The sequence below is a fragment of the Mauremys reevesii genome, linkage group 19 (genome assembly GCF_016161935.1).
Source record: "Mauremys reevesii isolate NIE-2019 linkage group 19, ASM1616193v1, whole genome shotgun sequence".
NCBI lineage: Eukaryota > Metazoa > Chordata > Testudines > Geoemydidae > Mauremys > Mauremys reevesii.
Window position 1 is genome coordinate 5639636 of NC_052641.1, and position 17541 is coordinate 5657176.

The window sequence follows — 17541 nt, forward strand, 5'->3', positions numbered from 1 at the left end:
AGCCCCCCGCTATGGGACACTGCCCCGGGGCAGCTGGGCCCAGCCAGCGCAGAGCCCCCCCGCTATGGGACACTGCCCCAGGGTGCTGGGCCCAGCCAGCGCAGAGCCCCCCCGCTATGGGACACTGCCCCGGGGCGCTGGGCCCAGCCAGCGCAGAGCCCCCCGCTATGGGACACTGCCCCGGGGCGGCTGGGCCCAGCCAGCGCAGAGCCCCCCGCTATGGGACACTGCCCCGGGGCGCTGGGCCCAGCCAGCGCAGAGCCCCCCGCTATGGGACACTGCCCCGGGGCACTGGGCCCAGCCAGCGCAGAGCCCCCCCGCTATGGGACACTGCCCCGGGGTGCTGGGCCCAGCCAGTGCAGAGCCCCCCCGCTATGGGACACTGCCCCGGGGTGCTGGGCCCAGCCAGCGCAGAGCCCCCCGCTATGGGACACTGCCCCGGGGCGCTGGGCCCAGCCAGCGCAGAGCCCCCCGCTATGGGACACTGCCCCGGGGCGCTGGGCCCAGCCAGCGCAGAGCCCCCGCTATGGGACACTACCCCGGGGCGGCTGGGCCCAGCCAGCGCAGAGCCCCCCGCTATGGGACACTGCCCCGGGGCGCTGGGCCCAGCCAGTGCAGAGCCCCCCACTCTGGGACACTGCCCCGGGGCGCTGGGCCCAGCCAGCACAGATCCCCGCTATGGGACACTGCCCGGGCGCTGGGCCCAGCCAGCACAGAGCCCCGCTATGGGACACGGCCCCGGGGCGCTGGGCCCAGCCAGAACAGAGCCCCCGCTATGGGACACTGCCCCGGGGCGGCTGGGCCCAGCCAGCACAGAGCCCCCCGCTATGGGACACTGCCCCGGGGCGCTGGGCCCAGCCAGCACAGAGCCCCCGCTATGGGACACTGCCCCGGGGCGCTGGGCCCACCCAGCGAAGAGCCCCCCCTATGGGTCACTGCCCCGGGGCGCTGGGCCCAGCCAGCACAGAGCCCCCCGCTCTGGGACACTGCCCCGGGGCGCTGGGCCCAGCCAGTGCAGAGCCCCCCCGCTATGGGACACTGCCCCGGGGCGCTGGGCCCAGCCAGCCCAGAGCCCCCCCTATGGGACACTGCCCCGGGGCGCTGGGCCCAGCCAGCACAGAGCCCCCCGCTATGGGCCACTGCCCCCGGGCGCTGGGCCCAGCCAGTGCAGAGCCCCCGCTATGGGCCACTACCCCGGGGCGGCTGGGCCCGGCCAGCGCAGAGCCCCCCGCTATGGGACACTGCCCCGGGGTGCTGGGCCAAGCCAGTGCAGAGCCCCCCACTATGGGACACTGCCCCGGGGCGCTGGGCCCAGCCAGCACAGATCCCCCGCTATGGGACACTGCCCCGGGGCGCTGGGCCCAGCCACCCCCGCGCCCCCCCTATGGGACACTGCCCCGGGGCGCAGGGCCCAGCCAGCACAGCGCCCCCCGCTATGGGACACTGCCCCGGGTCGCTGGGCCCAGCCAGCTCAGAGCCCCCCGCTCTGGGACCCGGCCCCGGGTCGCTGGGCCCAGCCAGCACAGAGCCCCCGCTATGGGACACTGCCCCGGGGCGCTGGGCCCAGCCAGCGTAGAGCCCCTGCTATGGGACAGTGCCCCGGGGCGCTGGGCCCAGCCAGTGCAGAGCCCCCCCCGCTATGGGACACTGCCCCGGGGCGCTGGGCCCAGCCAGCGCAGAGCCCCCCGCTATGGGACACTGCCCCGGGGCGCTGGGCCCAGCCAGCGCAGAGCCCCCTGCTATGGGACACTGCCCCGGGGCGGCTGGAGCCAGCCAGCACAGAGCCCCCCGCTATGGGACACTGCCCCGGGGCGGCTGGGCCCAGCCAGTGCAGAGCTCCCGCTTTCGTGGCAATACTCCTGGCTCTTTACACCAATGCCTGGGTTTGTCCTGTAGTTGCTGAGTCACTGCAGGCCCCTCTAAATTGCTGGGTCCGGGTCCTGCACGTGTGGCTGGCTGGAGGCCCCGCCAGGGGTCAAAGCAGGTCTGCGCTCTCTGAAATGGCCTCTGCTGGCCTCAGCCAGGCAGCATGTGCATTTGCGGGGTGCTCCGAGGCTGACCTTGGGCTGCGAGGGTGGCAGAGATTCATTGCTGCTGCAGCAGCAGCAGGCAGCTCAAATGGCGGAAAAAGTGTGAGGGGGAGGAAGGAAGCCGAGACCACAGTCTGTGCTCCTCACAGCCGAGCGAGCGGGGAGTTACTGCGCGCTGCAGCCGGCCTGCCATGGAGGGGGGAAATCCCCTTCACCCCCTCCCCCAGTGAGCCTAGAGCCGGCTGCTGCACGAGCAGGGGCGCTGAGCTCAATGCTGCTGAGGGAGGGGGAAAGACTCATGAATGACGAGGGGGAGGGAGCCGGCGTTGGGCACTAGGGCTCTGCGGCCCACTGGGCTCCGTGCTGCTGATAGCGAGAAATGTGAGCTGGCTGCATCACTGCAGTACCCACTGCAGACACAGAGAGAGGGGGAGAGAGAGCGGCAAGGAGCCAGCTCCCAGCCCGGAGCATCCCGGGGACAGGCTCCCTCACAGCCAGGAAACAGCTCCCGGGCAGAGCCTTCTCCAGCAGCAGCGACCACCCCCAGCACCGAGCATCCCCAGGGGACAGCAACGGAAAGGACTTGGCAAGGCCCTTGCTTCCAGCCTGCCCTGCACCTGCTGTGCTGCCCAGGATCTTGCCTTTGCAGAGATGATCCCAGGAAAGCTACTAGCAGCGGCTGCCGCCTCTTGTACGGGTCTGCCAGGTCAGTAGCCGGCAGATGCCGTGTGCACCTGCCGTCGCAGACAGTGTTGCATCAGCTTCGTACCTGTAGAAGCAAAATCCCCTCCTGCCCAGCGAGCGGAGGGCGCGTTTGCTGGCTTCCTGGGGAGGAGGCTGGCTGGGAACGAAAACCCTGCGAAGAGGCGTTTGTCCTTCATCACTGCAGCCTGGAAGAGTCGCATCCCTGGGCTCGAAGGTGCAGGCAGGGGCAGTGCCAGGGAACTGGCCTCCTGACGCACATCAGCAGCAGGCCTAGGGGAGCTGGGCTCCCTCCGGAGCCCACTGGCCTGCAGGTACCTCGCAGGGCTGGCCACTGCACAGCATCCGGAACAAGCCCAGCTGGGGGCCAGCCCTTCCTCTCGGAGTGCGGCCTTTGTGTCCTGCCCTTTAGGGGATAATCGCCTCCTTGCTGGGCTGGGGATTGACCAGCGGAAGAGGCTGCATTGAGCAGGTTCTCGCCAGGGAGCTGGAGTGGAAGTGAGGAAGAGCCAGGCTGGATTTGGAGAGGGTGCGGGTACCAGAGAGTCCCCCTAGGGAGCCAGGACTCTGGGCAAGCAGCACTGGAGCCTGCATCTCCTCTGCCTTTCAGATAACCTCCAGTGACTGGGGCCGCCAGTCCGCTGGTCCCTTGCCTGGCACAGGGAGAGGAGCCGGTCCCGCAAGGCAGGAGCCTCCTTAAACAACAGAGCTTTGAAGCCCCCCAGCCCAGCCCAGGTAAGGGTATTTACTGCCTGTCAGCGTGTTCGCCTGTGCATGTGTGTGATGTGTCAGTGTGAGTGCTGTGTAACTGTGCACGGATGTGTGCATGTTGTGTGTCAGTCTGAGTGCTGTGTAACTGTGCGCGGATGTGTGCATGTTGTGTGTCAGTCTGAGTGCTGTGTAACTGTGTGCGGATGTGTGCATGTTGTGTGTCAGTCTGAGTGCTGTGTAACTGTGTGCACGGATATGTGCATGTTGTGTGTCAGTGTGAGTGCTGTGTAACTGTGTGTGCGGATATGTGCATGTGTGTGATGTGTCAGTCTGAGTGCTGTGTAACTGTGTGTGCGGATATGTGCATGTGTGTGATGTGTCAGTGTGAGTGCTCTGTAACTGCGCGGATGTGTGCATGTTGTGTGTCAGTCTGAGTGCTGTGTAACTGTGTGCACGGATATGTGCATGTGTGTGATGTGTCAGTGTGAGTGCTGTGTAACTGTGTGTGCGGATGTGTGCATGTGTGTGATGTGTCAGTCTGAGTGCTGTGTAACTGTGTGTGCGGATGTCTGCATGTTGTGTGTCAGTCTGAGTGCTGTGTAACTGTGCACGGATGTGTGCATGTTGTGTGTCAGTCTGAGTGCTGTGTAACTGTGTGTGCGGATGTGTGCATGTGTGTGATGTGTCAGTGTGAGTGCTGTGTAACTGTGTGTGCGGATGTGTGCATGTTGTGTGTCAGTCTGAGTGCTGAGTAACTGTGTGCACGGATATGTGCATGTGTGTGATGTGTCAGTGTGAGTGCTGTGTAACTGTGTGTGCGGATGTGTGCATGTGTGTGATGTGTCAGTGTGAGTGCTCTGTAACTGTGCGCGGATGTGTGCATGCTGTGTATCAGTGTGAGTGCTGAGTGTGTGCTGCGTGTCATTGCATACAGTGTGATCATTGTGAACACCCTGTGTCTGTGTCAGCATGGAATGTGCTGGGAGTGTGAATGCTGTGTGTTACTTGTGATGTGTCACTGTGTGTGTGGTGTGTGCCTCTTGACCATGGCCTATCAGTGTGTGTGCCAGGTGTGTCACTCCTGTGTTGTGTAGCAGTGTTTGTGCGGTGTGTCACATATGTGTTGAGTAACAGTGTGCTGTGTGTCAGTGTGTGTGCCGAGTGTGTCACAGATATGTTGTGTAGTAGGTTGTGTACTGTGTCAGTGTGTGCCAGGTGTGTCACTCCTGTGTTGTGTAGCAGTGGGAGTGCTGTGTGTCAGTGTGTGTGCCGAGTGTGTCACTGCTGTGTTGTGTAGCTAGGTGTGTGCTGTGTGCCGGGTGTGTCACTCCTGTGTTGTGTGGCAGGGTGTGTGTTGTATGGCGGGTGTGTCACTCCTGTGTTGTGTAGCAGGGTGTGTGCTGTGTGTTAGTGTGTGTGGCGGGTGTGTCACTCCTGTGTTGTGTGGCAGGGGGTGTGCTGTGTGTTAGCATGTGTGGCGGGTGTGTCACTCCTGTGTTGTGTGGCAGGGGGTGTGCTGTGTGTTAGTGTGTGTGGTGGGTGTGTCACTCCTGTGTTGTGTGGCAGGGGGTGTGTTGTGTGGCGGGTGTGTCACTCCTGTGTTGTGTGGCAGGGGGTGTGCTGTGTGTTAGTGTGTGTGGCGGGTGTGTCACTCCTGTGTTGTGTGGCAGGAGGTGTGTTGTGTGGCAGGTGTGTCACTCCTGTGTTGTGTGGCAGGGGGTGTGCTGTGTGTTAGTGTGTGTGGCGGGTGTGTCATTCCTGTGTTGTGTGGCAGGGGGTGTGTTGTGTGGCGGGTGTGTCACTCCTGTGTTGTGTGGCAGGGGGTGTGCTGTGTGTTAGTGTGTGTGGCGGGTGTGTCATTCCTGTGTTGTGTGGCAGGGGGTGTGTTGTGTGGCGGGTGTGTCACTCCTGTGTTGTGTGGCAGGGGGTGTGTTGTATGGTGGGTGTGTCACTCCTGTGTTGTGTGGCACGGTGTGTGTTGTGTAGCAGGGGGTGTGCTGTGTGTTAGTGTGTGTGGCGGGTGTGTCATTCCTGTGTTGTGTGGCAGGGGGTGTGTTGTGTGGCGGGTGTGTCACTCCTGTGTTGTGTGGCAGGGGGTGTGCTGTGTTGTCCCTGTGGCTGGGGAGGTGGAGCGGAGCACACTGCAGCCAGGCACAGCCGGCAGGCTGGTGATGGGGATTTGCTGCCTCCCAAGGCCCTCCTTGCTGGGATGGAGGTCCCAGGCCCAGCTAACTCACCAGCTCTTCCCCCCACTTCCTGCTGAGCCCCACTGCATTAGAACAAGACATTTGGGATGAATGAGAGATTTGGACGGGGTAAAATCCCTCGACCGGTTCCCTCAGCTGGCCCCTTGGGCAGCCCCTTAGCCAGCTGGTCCCCTCTGGGGCTCCCCACAGCCAGACAGCCCTGTCGAACGGTCCTGTGGCCAAGCAGCTCCCTTCAGGTGGTCCCCTGGGTGCATGGCCCCGTGGTCAGTTCTTGCAGAGCTTGGCTGGAGCGTGCTGAGGGCAGGAATTTGCCAGGCCTGCAGTGAAGGAGCCTCCATCGTCCTCTCCAGAGGGGCAGGGCTGTCTCCTTGCCACTAGCAAGGCAATACCTACAGTGACAGTCCCCCCTTCACCCCCAAACACTGGTGCCTTCTCAGCCCCCCTCCCAAGAGGACTGGGTTGGGGGACATAGAGAGAGAGAGAAGCCAGGGCGGAGCAAATGTGTGTGGGGGGAGATAATGTGGGGAGAGTGACCCAATCGATGGGGGCAGGGGGGCTAATGCACAGATCCGGGGGGAGGAGCTCCGAACACCTGAGAAAGGCCCCCTGAGACCTAGGGAGGGGGAGGGAGTACTTATGCATATCTGGGATTTCTAGGGGAGACATCAGAGGAGACAGCCCCTCTCCCCACGCCCAGCCCCAGGTACGGGAGAGCAGAGGCCTGTGGGGAATGCCCGTCGACTCCCATGTCTTGCAGCTGTGCTGGGCCAGCCAGGGCTCTGGGGTGCCCCCCTCGGGTCTGCTCAAGGAGCAGAGAGTCAGGCGCTGGCTCCAGCCACCCAGTGACCCCCACTGAACACTTGCAGATTTCAAATCTCCCTTGAGCCGAGATTTGACTTCCTGTTGCTTTGTGTTTCCAGCCTTTTCCTGCGAGTGGCTGCAGGGGACGCGGCGCTGAGGCTGGGGCAGCGCAGCAGGGCTGATCCGTGGCTACACTCCTGCACCCCCACCAACGGAGACCGGTCCGCTCCCCAGCAGGACGCTTCCTGGCTCTGGGTCTGGTGCCCAGCTGCTACCCTGGGGGAGCTGCAGGCTCCAGGAACCTCAGAGACAAAGTCAGAGCAAAGGAATTCACACACACATTCTTCAGCCCTGCCAGGATCTTACCCAGAAAGAGGAATACAGGCTGGGTGGGGGCAGGGCACCTGTGGGAAGGTGCAGGGAGCCCTCCTCCCAGGCTGCACTGCTGGGAGCTGTCCTGGGATGAACTGGAGCCCTGACTCATCTGTTCCAGGGCCAGGAGAAAGCCTGGCTGTCCCTAAGCCTCTTGCCTGAGTTTGCTGTTTCCAGCTGCTGATGCTCTGGCTTGGAAAGCGACACCACACTGAGAGTGGGAGATCTCTCAGCGACAGGGCTGCCACAGGATTAAGCATCTGAGAAAGGCACTGCGGGGTGGAAGCGCTTTGATCATCAGATTGGAACCAAGGAGCAGAAAGGCTCCGCTCAGCAGGATGCTGCTGTGACTGCAGCCACTTCCTGTGCACGCCTCCATCTGCGGAAGCAGCACCTCCAGGAATGCGGGGGAAGCTAGGGTGACTGGAATCCAGAGGGACCTTGGTTGCCTAGAGCTGCCCCTTTCTCCCAGGATGTGCCCCTGCTCCAGCGGCTTTCTCCAGCCCTATCGCTTCACTGCCCGAACACGATTGAAAGCTCTGCATGCTGCCAGCGTGTTTTAGCCTCATGCAGGCACCCCTTGCAGAACCCAGAGCAGCGGACAGCAATGTGAAAACAATCCTCATGTCGTGTCTCAAAGGGCAACAGGTCATCATCAAAATGGAGGCGATGAAGATCATCCACCCAGAGAAGTTCTCGGAGCTACAGGCCTCCCAGCCACGCTACACCTCAGCGCCCCGCCGGGAGCCCCCTCTCGTGGCCAAGCGCGCCTGGCCATCAGAGTCCGAGATCATTGTCAATCAGGCGTGCGGGGACATCCCTGCCCTGGACGGTAACCCCGGCTCTCTTGGGCTGCCCCGGACTCCGCCCCTGCCGCGGCGAGAGCGACTATACCAAGCGCAGCGCAAGGGCAGCTCAGAGGTCTGTTACCACCGCCAGCCGCCCTCAGACGAGGTGATCGTTAACCAGTACGTACTGCACCCCTCCACGCCGTGCGAGCCCCTCGAGTGCCCCACCTGCGGCCACATGTACAACTTCACCAACAAGCGGCCCCGCATCCTCTCCTGCCTGCACTCGGTGTGCGAGGAGTGCCTGCAGATCCTCTATGAGTCCTGCCCCAAGTACAAGTTCATCTCCTGCCCCACCTGCAAGCGGGAAACCGTGCTCTTCACCGACTACGGGCTGGCCGCGCTGGCGGTGAACACCAGTATCCTGAACAGACTGCCCGCTGAGGCCCTGGCCGCCAACCCCGTGCAGTGGAGCAGCGACGCCGACCGCAGCTGCTACCAAACCTTCCGCCAGTACTGCGGCGCAGCCTGCACCTGCCACATCCGAAATCCACTGTCTTCCTGCACCATCATGTAACCTGTGCACCCCGCCCTGCCTAGCCCCGCGCCGCCTCCCTGCCCCGGGGGCCGGACAGTGTGAGAGACGACCACGCACCAGTCCCAGGGGACGACAGGACCGAGTGAGGGTGGCAAGTCTCAGTAGCTCCCCTGGCGCTGCAGGTGCTAAACACGTCATCCCCTGGCCCAGCTCCCCGCGCCAGCACAGGGCATCCCCACCTCCTCGGCGCTCAAGTTTAGGTGGGGGCAGCTGGGAACACCGCCCCCTTGGTAATCCGAAGCCACTGGTTGAGCAGAGGCCTGGCAGTACTCCAGAGCGAGGGACTTTCCTATCCTGCGGCTCACGCACCCCCTGTGCGTCTGGACAGGTGCCACTCAACCCTCTGTGCTCACTCCCTGGGCAGTTTGCTTCCCGTTGCCTTCCCCTGGCTCTGTGGCCTGGTCGGGGGGAGCAGCTCCACCCAGGCGCGGCCCCACCATTGGCCTGGCTGACCTATGGCGCTGGCGCCCCCATGCCATTCAACCTACAGAGGTGACACGGGTGGGGAGCCCGGGAGCTTCCCAGGGGCTGCACATGAGACCTGAACCTGCCTCCCACAGGGATGGGATGGGAGGTTGCCAAACGTCAGACACATCCTCTCTGCATTATTTGCCAAAGCTTTCATCTCAGTGGCCAAGCTGACATGCATCAAAGTAACTGCAGCCAATTAAACCCGTTGCCATTGGCCTCCCATTATTAACAGACGTAGCCCATTTCCTCCACAGGCCCTCTAGGAAAGCTCCCATTTGTCCTCGTTTTGGAGGATCTTTGTTTGCCCATCCCTGTCTGGGGACACCCCGTCCTTTGGGTGGTTCGTGTTAATAAAGGCATTGAGTTGTGATCCTTCTTCCATGGGTTCTGTATGCCTCTGGGCAGGGAGGGGCCTGCGGATCTCCTCACTCAGCCGAGTGAGCAGCAGAGGCCGAAGCCTTTCTCAAAGTGTGCCATGCCGTGTTCCTCCCCTGTGCCCCTCCAGCACGCTCCTGCTCCGCAGTAGGGCAGCCCAGGGGTGGGGGCCCCAGAGGGTATCTGGCTAGCAAGCCAAGGCCACCCCACCCCTTTGTACTACTAACTGCAGAGGATGGGGTGACTGATCTGCCTATGACAGCGTCCCTGTCCCCAAAGGGGCAGCGGTGAGAGCGGCTACCCAGCACCATGCCCTGTTATCGCTCACGCAGAGGGAAGCAGCTGCCATGCTTGGAGACGTTATCTCTTCAGGACATTTTGGGGAGAGCTCGCTGCAAAAAAGCAAAAAGGAATAAAACAAGCCATAAGCTGCGAGGTACGGCAGTGCGCGCGCGCTGTACGCACACTCCCTGGGTACCGCTGCCCAGGCCTGGGCCCAGATCAGCCATCTGGGGCAGTATTGTCTGTACACACCTGGCTCCCATATCTTCTGGGCCCTCTGGCCAGGGCTGGCTCTGCTAGGTGAGCTCTAGACACCCGGCCAGCTCAGCTCACCCCACACATGTCGGAGTGAGTTCGTTCCTACTTATTACACTGCCACAGCCCCAAGAGCCCAAACCCACCCCCCTCTGCAGGGAGCCCAGAGCTGGCCTCGGCGCCGTTAGGGAGAGGGAAGGTGAGAGCCAGCAAGTAGCCCCGCAGGCTCCCTGGGGAAGACACTGCAGTGCAGACAACCCCCCTGGCTCCCGGCCCTGTGGATGCAGCCAAAGCATGAGCGCTTCCTGCAGCCCTGCCGAGGCTGGAGGAGAGTCCCGAGAGGCCGTGCTCACTGGGCAGTGGTAGGACAGGGCTGAGGAGAGCACCGAGAACAGGGCCTGACAGCGTTTCGTTTTCGCTCTGCCGATTCCTCCTGTCGCTGGTTGTGACAATGCTCCTGTTTTCTACCTGGCCTTGTTAACCCCTGCTCCATCTCCCAAATAAAGCTTATACTAGAACGAACCACACCGAGCATCTATAGAATATGTTGCATGGGGCAAGGAGCTGGGGCAGGGGAGCAGGAGGCCGTTTAGCTGGGACTAGACAAGGCCAGGATTCCTGTGGAGGCATTTACAAACCTCGCCAACAGCCTGCTGCCGGCCCCTGGCTGGCTCACCACTGTGGTGCCGGGAGGCCCCGAGCCTGGACGAGACGGGACCTGGCAGCTCATGGGAGTGAGCCCGGCAGAAAAGGCTTTCTCCAGGGAAAGGGACCTCCAGCCCCCTCCTACCCGTCCCAGCTCTCTGCCCGGGACTGGGCCCCCGTGTCTGAGCTGCATGCCAGGAACAGGGTATTGTTCTGGAGTCGCTCTGGCCTGGGCTCCAGGCAGCAACGGCCGGCTCGCTCCTTTACTGCACATCCAGCACTTGTCCTGCGTGGGTGGTTACCAACCACCCAGGACTGTCCTGGGGTCTCCAGGAATTAAAAGATACTTTTCATGTGATGAACCTCTAGGAAGACGTAAGGCAGGGCAGCAGGTCGGGCATGGAGCTGGCCGTATGGGGCAGCTGCTGCAGAACCCCTGACCCTACAGACCACAGGCCTGCTCTAACGCAGCAGCAGTTCCTCCCCGACAGGTTAGCAGCCCCAGCAGGGCACAGGGGCACTCTCCCAAGCAGCAGTGGGGCAACTGGGGTGAGCTTTAGGGCCGTGCCTAGACCTGGATATGGTGAGTTAAGAACCCTCCAGCCCTTGCCTGTGAACCCTAAGGAAGGAAATGACTGTCCGGATGGCTCTGAGGGTTCAAATCTTAGGGATGTTTTATAAACTATTGATACCAAGACAATTGGTGCATTAAAAATACATTGAGAGACGGACAGTCGGACACTATTGAGAACTGCATGGCCACCGTGCCGCGGCTGCAGTTTTATTTGCATAACGTGGAGAAAGTTCTGCATAAAGCCTGGACCCGACCCAGAGGCTGTGGTTACCCCCAGACTCCTACACTGCCTGCTAGCATGTGCAGCCAGCCAAATGCCATGTGTGCGCAGTCCGGGTTAGGGTTAGGGGTAGGGTACCACTCCTGAGTACTTCACCCCAGTTCTTCACTGCTATGGGGAGACGCGCTAGACAGTCCCATTAGGCCCCCACGGCCAGTAGTAGCATGTCCTCCCATTAGTGCCAAGTGCAGTCACGGTCAGGGAAGAACATTTGTTTCCTTTGCATTATTTTATAAATAAGGGAAAACAATCTAAGCTACCACAGCGTTACCGCTCTGCATTAAAGGCGGCAGGATGTGGCGAAGCGAAGTACAGGTTCCCTGGGGCGCCTGGCGCACAGCCTGCACGTTTCACCAGATGCTGATGTATTTTTACATTAGCAATAACATTAAGCAGCATGTTTTACCGGGAAAAGCAAGAATCAAATATAAATATAAGCTTCCAGCATCAACGTTACCTCTGTGTGTGTGTGTGCATGTATCTCTGGGTGTATTTACATGTGTGTGCATATACCTCCATGTGTGTGCCTGTGTGCACAGCTCTGAGTGTGCAAGTGTGAGAGTGCACACGTGTGAACGCGCCCATGTGTGTCCAATGCAGCTCAGGTAACACTGATGTTGGAACCTTTGTGTTCCCGTGACGTTCTGTGATTGCAGCCAAGCAGCATTAACGCTGCATTATGCACGGTTTTTGCTCTCCCACTGCTGCTGAGGAGGAGACGGTGCCTGCAGGCAGCCCCTCAGCCCATGTGCCATGAATGGCTGGACTCCCATTCTCCCATAACACAGATGCTGGCGAGCAGCACTCCCCACCCGAGAGACCCCAGACGGAACAAAGAAACTGTCCGACAGTGACTGCAGAATTACCCCTCCCCGCCCCACTGGAGTGTGGATCTGCTAAGCCGGAAACTACAGTTCCCCTCAGCCCCCTCCCCACTGCACTGCCCCTTCCCTTGGCCAGGCAGGGCAAGGACCCTGAGCAAGAAGTGGCTGGGCTCCCTTTGGAAGCAGTGGCCCTGGGCTAGCCAGGAGCTGCAGAGTAGCTGAATGCAGAGAGGAACCCCCAGGAACCAAAGGCAAAGGTCGGGAGTGCTGGATATTACGGCTGGGGGCAGGTCTCATGGGGGAGCAGCACCAGCTGAGCAGGGAGCCAGTGCAGAGGGGTCCCAATGAGAGACACTAACTGAGCCTGGCCTGGAAATCTGCCAGGGCCTATTTGTTTGTGTGATGAAGTGGGGGGGTTTCTTGGTTTTTCCGTGTTTTCCAGTGGGTTGCATGCAGAGGGAGGGGGACTCAGTGTCCCCGGGTGTTACTGGTTTAACGAGGTGAGGGGAGAGGGAGTTTGTTGTTACAGAGGACCGGAGAGGGAACTCGGGACCCCGGCCAATGGCCTGGAGGATGGAGACCCCAGCGACTGGTGACCTGGGGACCCGGAGACCCAGCTCAGGAGTCACAGCCGGTTCTGGCCAGTGGGAGGACAATGGGCTGCGGAGAGAGGACCCCAGTGACCTGACCAGCCGGTTCCAGCCGGAGGGGGCCAGAGGGGGGCTGAGAGGAGAGGAGACCCAGGCCTTCCTGTTTACGACCCTGTTTACCTGGAGAGAAGCCAATGGACAGAGGTGGGGCTTGGGGCCAGGGATATCAGATGCCCAGCCGGAAGCTGGGGGGCTCTGGGCTGAAGAGGGGGAGCAGGCAGAGCCCACCGGGATGCAGGGGAACTGGGATGTGCTGGGCTGAGGGAGGCCAGGCCTGAGGCCCGGAGAGTTCCCTGCGCTGGGTTCAACTCTCACTAAACCCTCCAGTTTTACGCTGGCTGAGAGTCGCTCCGGGCTAGAGAGCAGGGTTGCATCAACCCCTTCGGGGGTGGAGGCTCGGGGGGGTCCAGAGCGCGTGGACTCCCTGTGGGGGCCCACGGCAAGAGACAGACGTGCTAAGGCTCAGAGAGGTGCGGCTCTGGGAGGCGGAGGGGCCTGACCCCGAGAGAGAGTGGACCCCCGAGAAGGGCTGTGGCACTGGAATGGGCACCCCCCACGGACCGCACGGGCCACAAGTGGGACGATCTGTGAGTCCGTGACAGTTTGAATGGAGGAGGCATCCCCAGGCCCTGGGTCTGAGGAGCCCTGACTCTCAATAGATTGCCCCAGGCACCCAAACAAGACCCACGCATTCCCTCCCCTGGCCGCCCGGCCCGAGGTCGTGCTGCTCAGACTGAGTCCCTGCTCCGCCCCCAAGGTGTCCGCTAGGCGCTCTGGTTCCTCAGCCAGCCGCCAGGGCAGCCGGGAAAGCTCTGCGCTGCTTCAGAGGATTAAGTGCTCAGAGCAGCTCAGCTGGGAAGGATGCTCCTCCCTGGGCTCCTGCTAGGACAGGCTTTCATCTCACAGACGCCTGGGAATGTGCCACAGCTTTGAGCTTCCCCGGCCCGGCTCGCCCGGCTCTTGCCCATGCAGGGGCGGGCAGGCAAAGAACAAACCAGTCCAGGGAGGTGACAGCAGAGGCTGAGCCAGGCTAGCTCGCTGCCCCGGGGAGGTGGGGTGGTGCTGTGGGGTGGTAGCCTGGCCCTGCCTTGCTGAGCACAGGGGTCGGCTCCTGGGGGCTGCTTCGCGAGTCCCACTCGAGCCTCTGAGCAGAGGTGCAAAGGGTATTTACCATTGCATACAATCCTGGCTTCCCTGTGCCAGGCTCTGCACCAAAGGGGAGCAGATCTCAGTCCTGGGGCTGCAGCAATTGAAGCATAAGGAGACCCCAATAACCCCAACCATCCTCCTGCCGCTGGCCAGCCCCAGCACACCACTGATCTGCCCCAGTCATGGCCCCGCATGGGGAGGGGGCATGGCTCCTGTGCAGGGGCTGGCGAGCTGGCTGGGTGGGAGTGTATTCCCTGGGGCCCTTCCAGCCCATTAGTGCCTCTGCACTGGTGCAGCTGATGCAAGGAGCTGTAGGACAATGAAGCATTCGGCCCTCGGACTCTCACCACAAGAGAAATAAAAGCTCCCAATAAAAAACAGAACCGACCCTTCCCACCCGCACTGGGAACAGGCAGGGTCTGTAATACGAGCAGGGGGATCCCATGAGCAGTGCTAGGGCAGAGCTGCAGAAACAGAACCTTTGAGTCCAGCAAAGAGATGCTAAGTCCCACAATGCACCAGGCCACATGCAAATGAGGTGCCAACCAAGAGGCAGTTGCACTGTAGGGGAATGGCTGTAGCCAGGAGCTGTGTTCTCCCTTCACTCTGAGTGTTGCACGACCCTGGGGCAGCAATGGCCCAGTCAACCCCAAGCCGGTCAAGTCACACGGTGACAGTTGTGTGTCTCTCAGCTGCATTAATGGCCCTAGGCACATGCTCGGGGGCAGGCCTGAGCCCGGCTACCCCAGTGAAACTCCAGTGCCAGTCTGTTGCCTCCAGAGGAGTTACTCCCAACTGCCACTGGCATGAGCGAGGAGCGGATCTGGCCCAGCACCTTTTCCTGGGGAAACTGCTCTGAAAAGCTGATTTTTCAGATAGGGCCTCTTAGGAAATGGAGCATTTGTAGGAAACTGCCTGCTGCAAAGCTGACAATCACGGGCAGTGCCCACTGCAGCACCACAGTCAAACTGCCTTGTCATGGCCTCAGGTGTCTCCGCTGCAGACTCCAATAGCACAGAAGCTACAGGAGGCCAAAGAACCTGCAAGGAGCACGTGAAGTGGCTGATCTGTTTCCAGGAGGGAGGCCAGTTCTGGGAGCAGGGGCTGGGGGGCTGTTGCAAAGGCCTTCGATCAGCTCAGCAGGATTCCTTTCCTGCCTGGGAGAGGGCAGAAAATTGCATTTTTCTGCAGTGTGCGCTCCAGCCTTCATGGGACTTGGGGCTGAAGGGCATCTTGCCCTCGGGCCTCCTTCCCTGTAACGGGGCAGGGCTCTGTTGTACCCATCTGGCTAGCAGGGGTCAGAACCCTGTGGGGAGAAGCAAGCTAGTGCCCAATGGTCGTCAGGGCCGAGGTGGCTCATGGGACTTGAGGCAGCTGAAAGAGTCAGATCCTGGCGGAAGGGAGCTCGGAACAGCTGACCCTGGGGTGAAAACTTGGGCAGGGTTCATGCGGGGCCCACCTGACATCACCTTCTGGGAACAAAGCAGGAACTCAGGAGTGCAGTTTTGTGACTCTCCCAGGAGTGTGCGGGCCTTGTCTGGAGCTGGGGGGCTCCAGCGTCTTACCCTGAGCTGGGTGTGCCAGGCACCAGCATTAGGAAAATGAGATGTGTTCATGTCTCCAACTGGGAGGAGGACCCCACCCCAAAAGCTATGATGGAGGCACCAGTCCTGGTGTCATAGCTGAGAGTGCGTGGACTTGAAGCCGGGATTCACCCTTTGTTACACAGTGCAGCTACCCAACCAGTGGAATTGGAGCAGGTTTCTGTGGTGCAAGAAGGCAGGAGCGGATGGCACTCTGCTACAGGCTGTGTCCTTCAAAGAGGGCCATCCCCTCCAATCCCCTGATCCTCACAGTCCTCCTCTCTGCCTCCTGTCAGCAGAGGGTGCCGCATCATCCCAGAGAGCAGCTTGGGTTCACTTCCACTGGGAGCCACTTGGAAATGCACAATGAAGGTATCCAAAGAGCCTTACGTCCACTCTGAGGTGACATTCTAAGAAAACAAATCAAACAATCTACTATGTCTTTAACAATCAGTATAATTTCATCTGGGACCACAAACACTAAAATGCCTCAATTGTTATGGAGGAGCAGTAGTGACTTCCACAGTTAAAGTGCACAAAACTTTCTGTTCAATGAATTTTCAAAAAGTGGTTGAGGTGACTTGAGTAGAGTCTGTAGGTACCTAACTGGGGAACAAATATTCAATAATGGGCTCTTCGATCTAGCAGAGAAACATGTAACACGAGCTAATGGATGGAAGGTGAAGCTAGACCAATTCACACTGGGAATAAGGTGTACATTTTTTAACAGTGTGAGTGATTAACCATTGGAACAATTTACTGAGGGTCATGGTGGATTCTCCATCACCGGGAATTTTTAAACCACTATTGGATACTTTTCTAACAGATCTGCTTCTAGGGATGATTGTGGGGCCAGTCTTTGTCCTGTGTGGTGCAGGAGGTCAGACTAGATGATCACAATGGTCCCTTCTGGCCATGGAACCTATGAAAATCCACAACTGCTTTGATTGGCTTGGCAATGTGTATCCCACCTGAGGAGAGGCCATAGAGGGTGTGGTGCAAATTTGGTCAAGGATTCCATGTGGTCATTTGGCCAAGGGGTTCCTGAGACACAGCCCTCCCCAAATGATGTCATGGTAAAATTTGCTGATTCTTATTACATTTTTTTATGTACAACTAGGACAAAAACGATGGGCAGCATCCACGTAATACTCCCGGCAGTAGGCAGCCCCTGAGCTCATCCAGTGTGCAGCATCAAGAGGCAGCTTCCGTACCTGATCATGCAAAAAGTATCAGCTCTTCACTTAAGCCCTAGAAAGTGGCCCACATACTGTTCTGAGCAACAAACACTAGCATGCATGCAGGAGCTCCATTAGAGGAGAGGAGAGGTTGCATTAACATTTGTGTAAATGCAAAATTGCAGAGTGCTCTGGCATTCACATGAAGGGCCAGACTGGCTTGAAAATTACTCTCTCACATAGGGAGCCGGGGTAGACTTTATAATTCAAATTAGGCATCATAAGGTACAGCTCCCCCAAATGTCTTGGTTTTGAATGTTGAAGTGCTCTTAAAGCCACATGCATAGGGATGTTGTGTTGGAAAATAGCTGGCCACAACAGGGACTGGGGGATACTTTGTGGTGCAAATTTGGGATCATTTGGTCAAGGAATAGCTGAGAGACACATTCCCAAAAATGAGCTACCGAGTTCAGATTTGTATAACTTTGTGTGTGTGTGCAGAGCTAGGAAAAAAACGATGGCTCTAATCCTCATAATAACCGTATATCCCTGGGCTGAGCCTGAGCTCAGCTACTTCACAGCATCAAGAACCCATTTAGATCCCCAGCATTTCAAAAGTTATTGTACCACAAAGGCTGTAGCACCTCCCTTGACAGGCAGTTTGCTGCTCTGGGGCCTATTGTTTTCTCAGGATCTCCTTTGTTAGGGACAGGCAGCAAATAGCAACTTTGGGGAGCCAGTACCGGCTCTTAAACCCAAGGGCGGCTCCTTTTCTGCACAGCTTTGACTGTACGTTCTTCCCCTCTGCCGAGCGTCTAGAGAATTCTGGGCCCTGGCAGGCTGACTGCCGGGTGGAGGAGCAATCAGTGAGTGGAGTCTGGGTATATCCTGAGGTTATGTCTACCCTACGAGCCAGAGGGTGGTTTCCCTGCTAGTGTACACTTACCCCCGCTAGCTCTCATTGTATAAATAGCAATGTTGCTACATTAGCACTGGTAGTGGAGTACGTGAACACAAGCAGGGGAATCGCACCCCTAGCTGGTAGTGTAGACACAGCCTAAGTATA

General features: G+C 59.6%; 1 protein-coding gene across 2 annotated transcripts; it reads left to right on the forward strand.

The window, feature by feature from the left end:
* Nucleotides 1-2037: 2037 nt before the first annotated feature.
* On the forward strand, nt 2038-9050 carry RNF208 (ring finger protein 208). 2 transcript variants are annotated; one of them, XM_039506014.1, is made up of 3 exons: nt 2038-2736; nt 3343-3467; nt 6571-9050. In XM_039506014.1, exon 3 carries the CDS (start codon nt 7367-7369, stop codon nt 8186-8188), a length of 822 nt encoding a protein of 273 aa, XP_039361948.1. In that variant the 5' UTR covers nt 2038-2736; nt 3343-3467; nt 6571-7366; the 3' UTR covers nt 8189-9050. The 2 variants fall into 2 exon arrangements, with proteins under 2 accessions (XP_039361948.1, XP_039361947.1); XM_039506013.1 differs by lacking the exon at nt 2038-2736 and having other exon boundaries at nt 2748-3467.
* The last annotated feature ends 8491 nt before the right edge of the window (nt 9051-17541 follow it).

What these genes read in the sequence shown, in the direction of transcription:
- RNF208 (XM_039506014.1), top strand. Translation starts at nt 7,367, where the DNA reads ATGCTGCCAGCGTGTTTTAGCCTCATGCAGGCACCCCTTGCAGAACCC.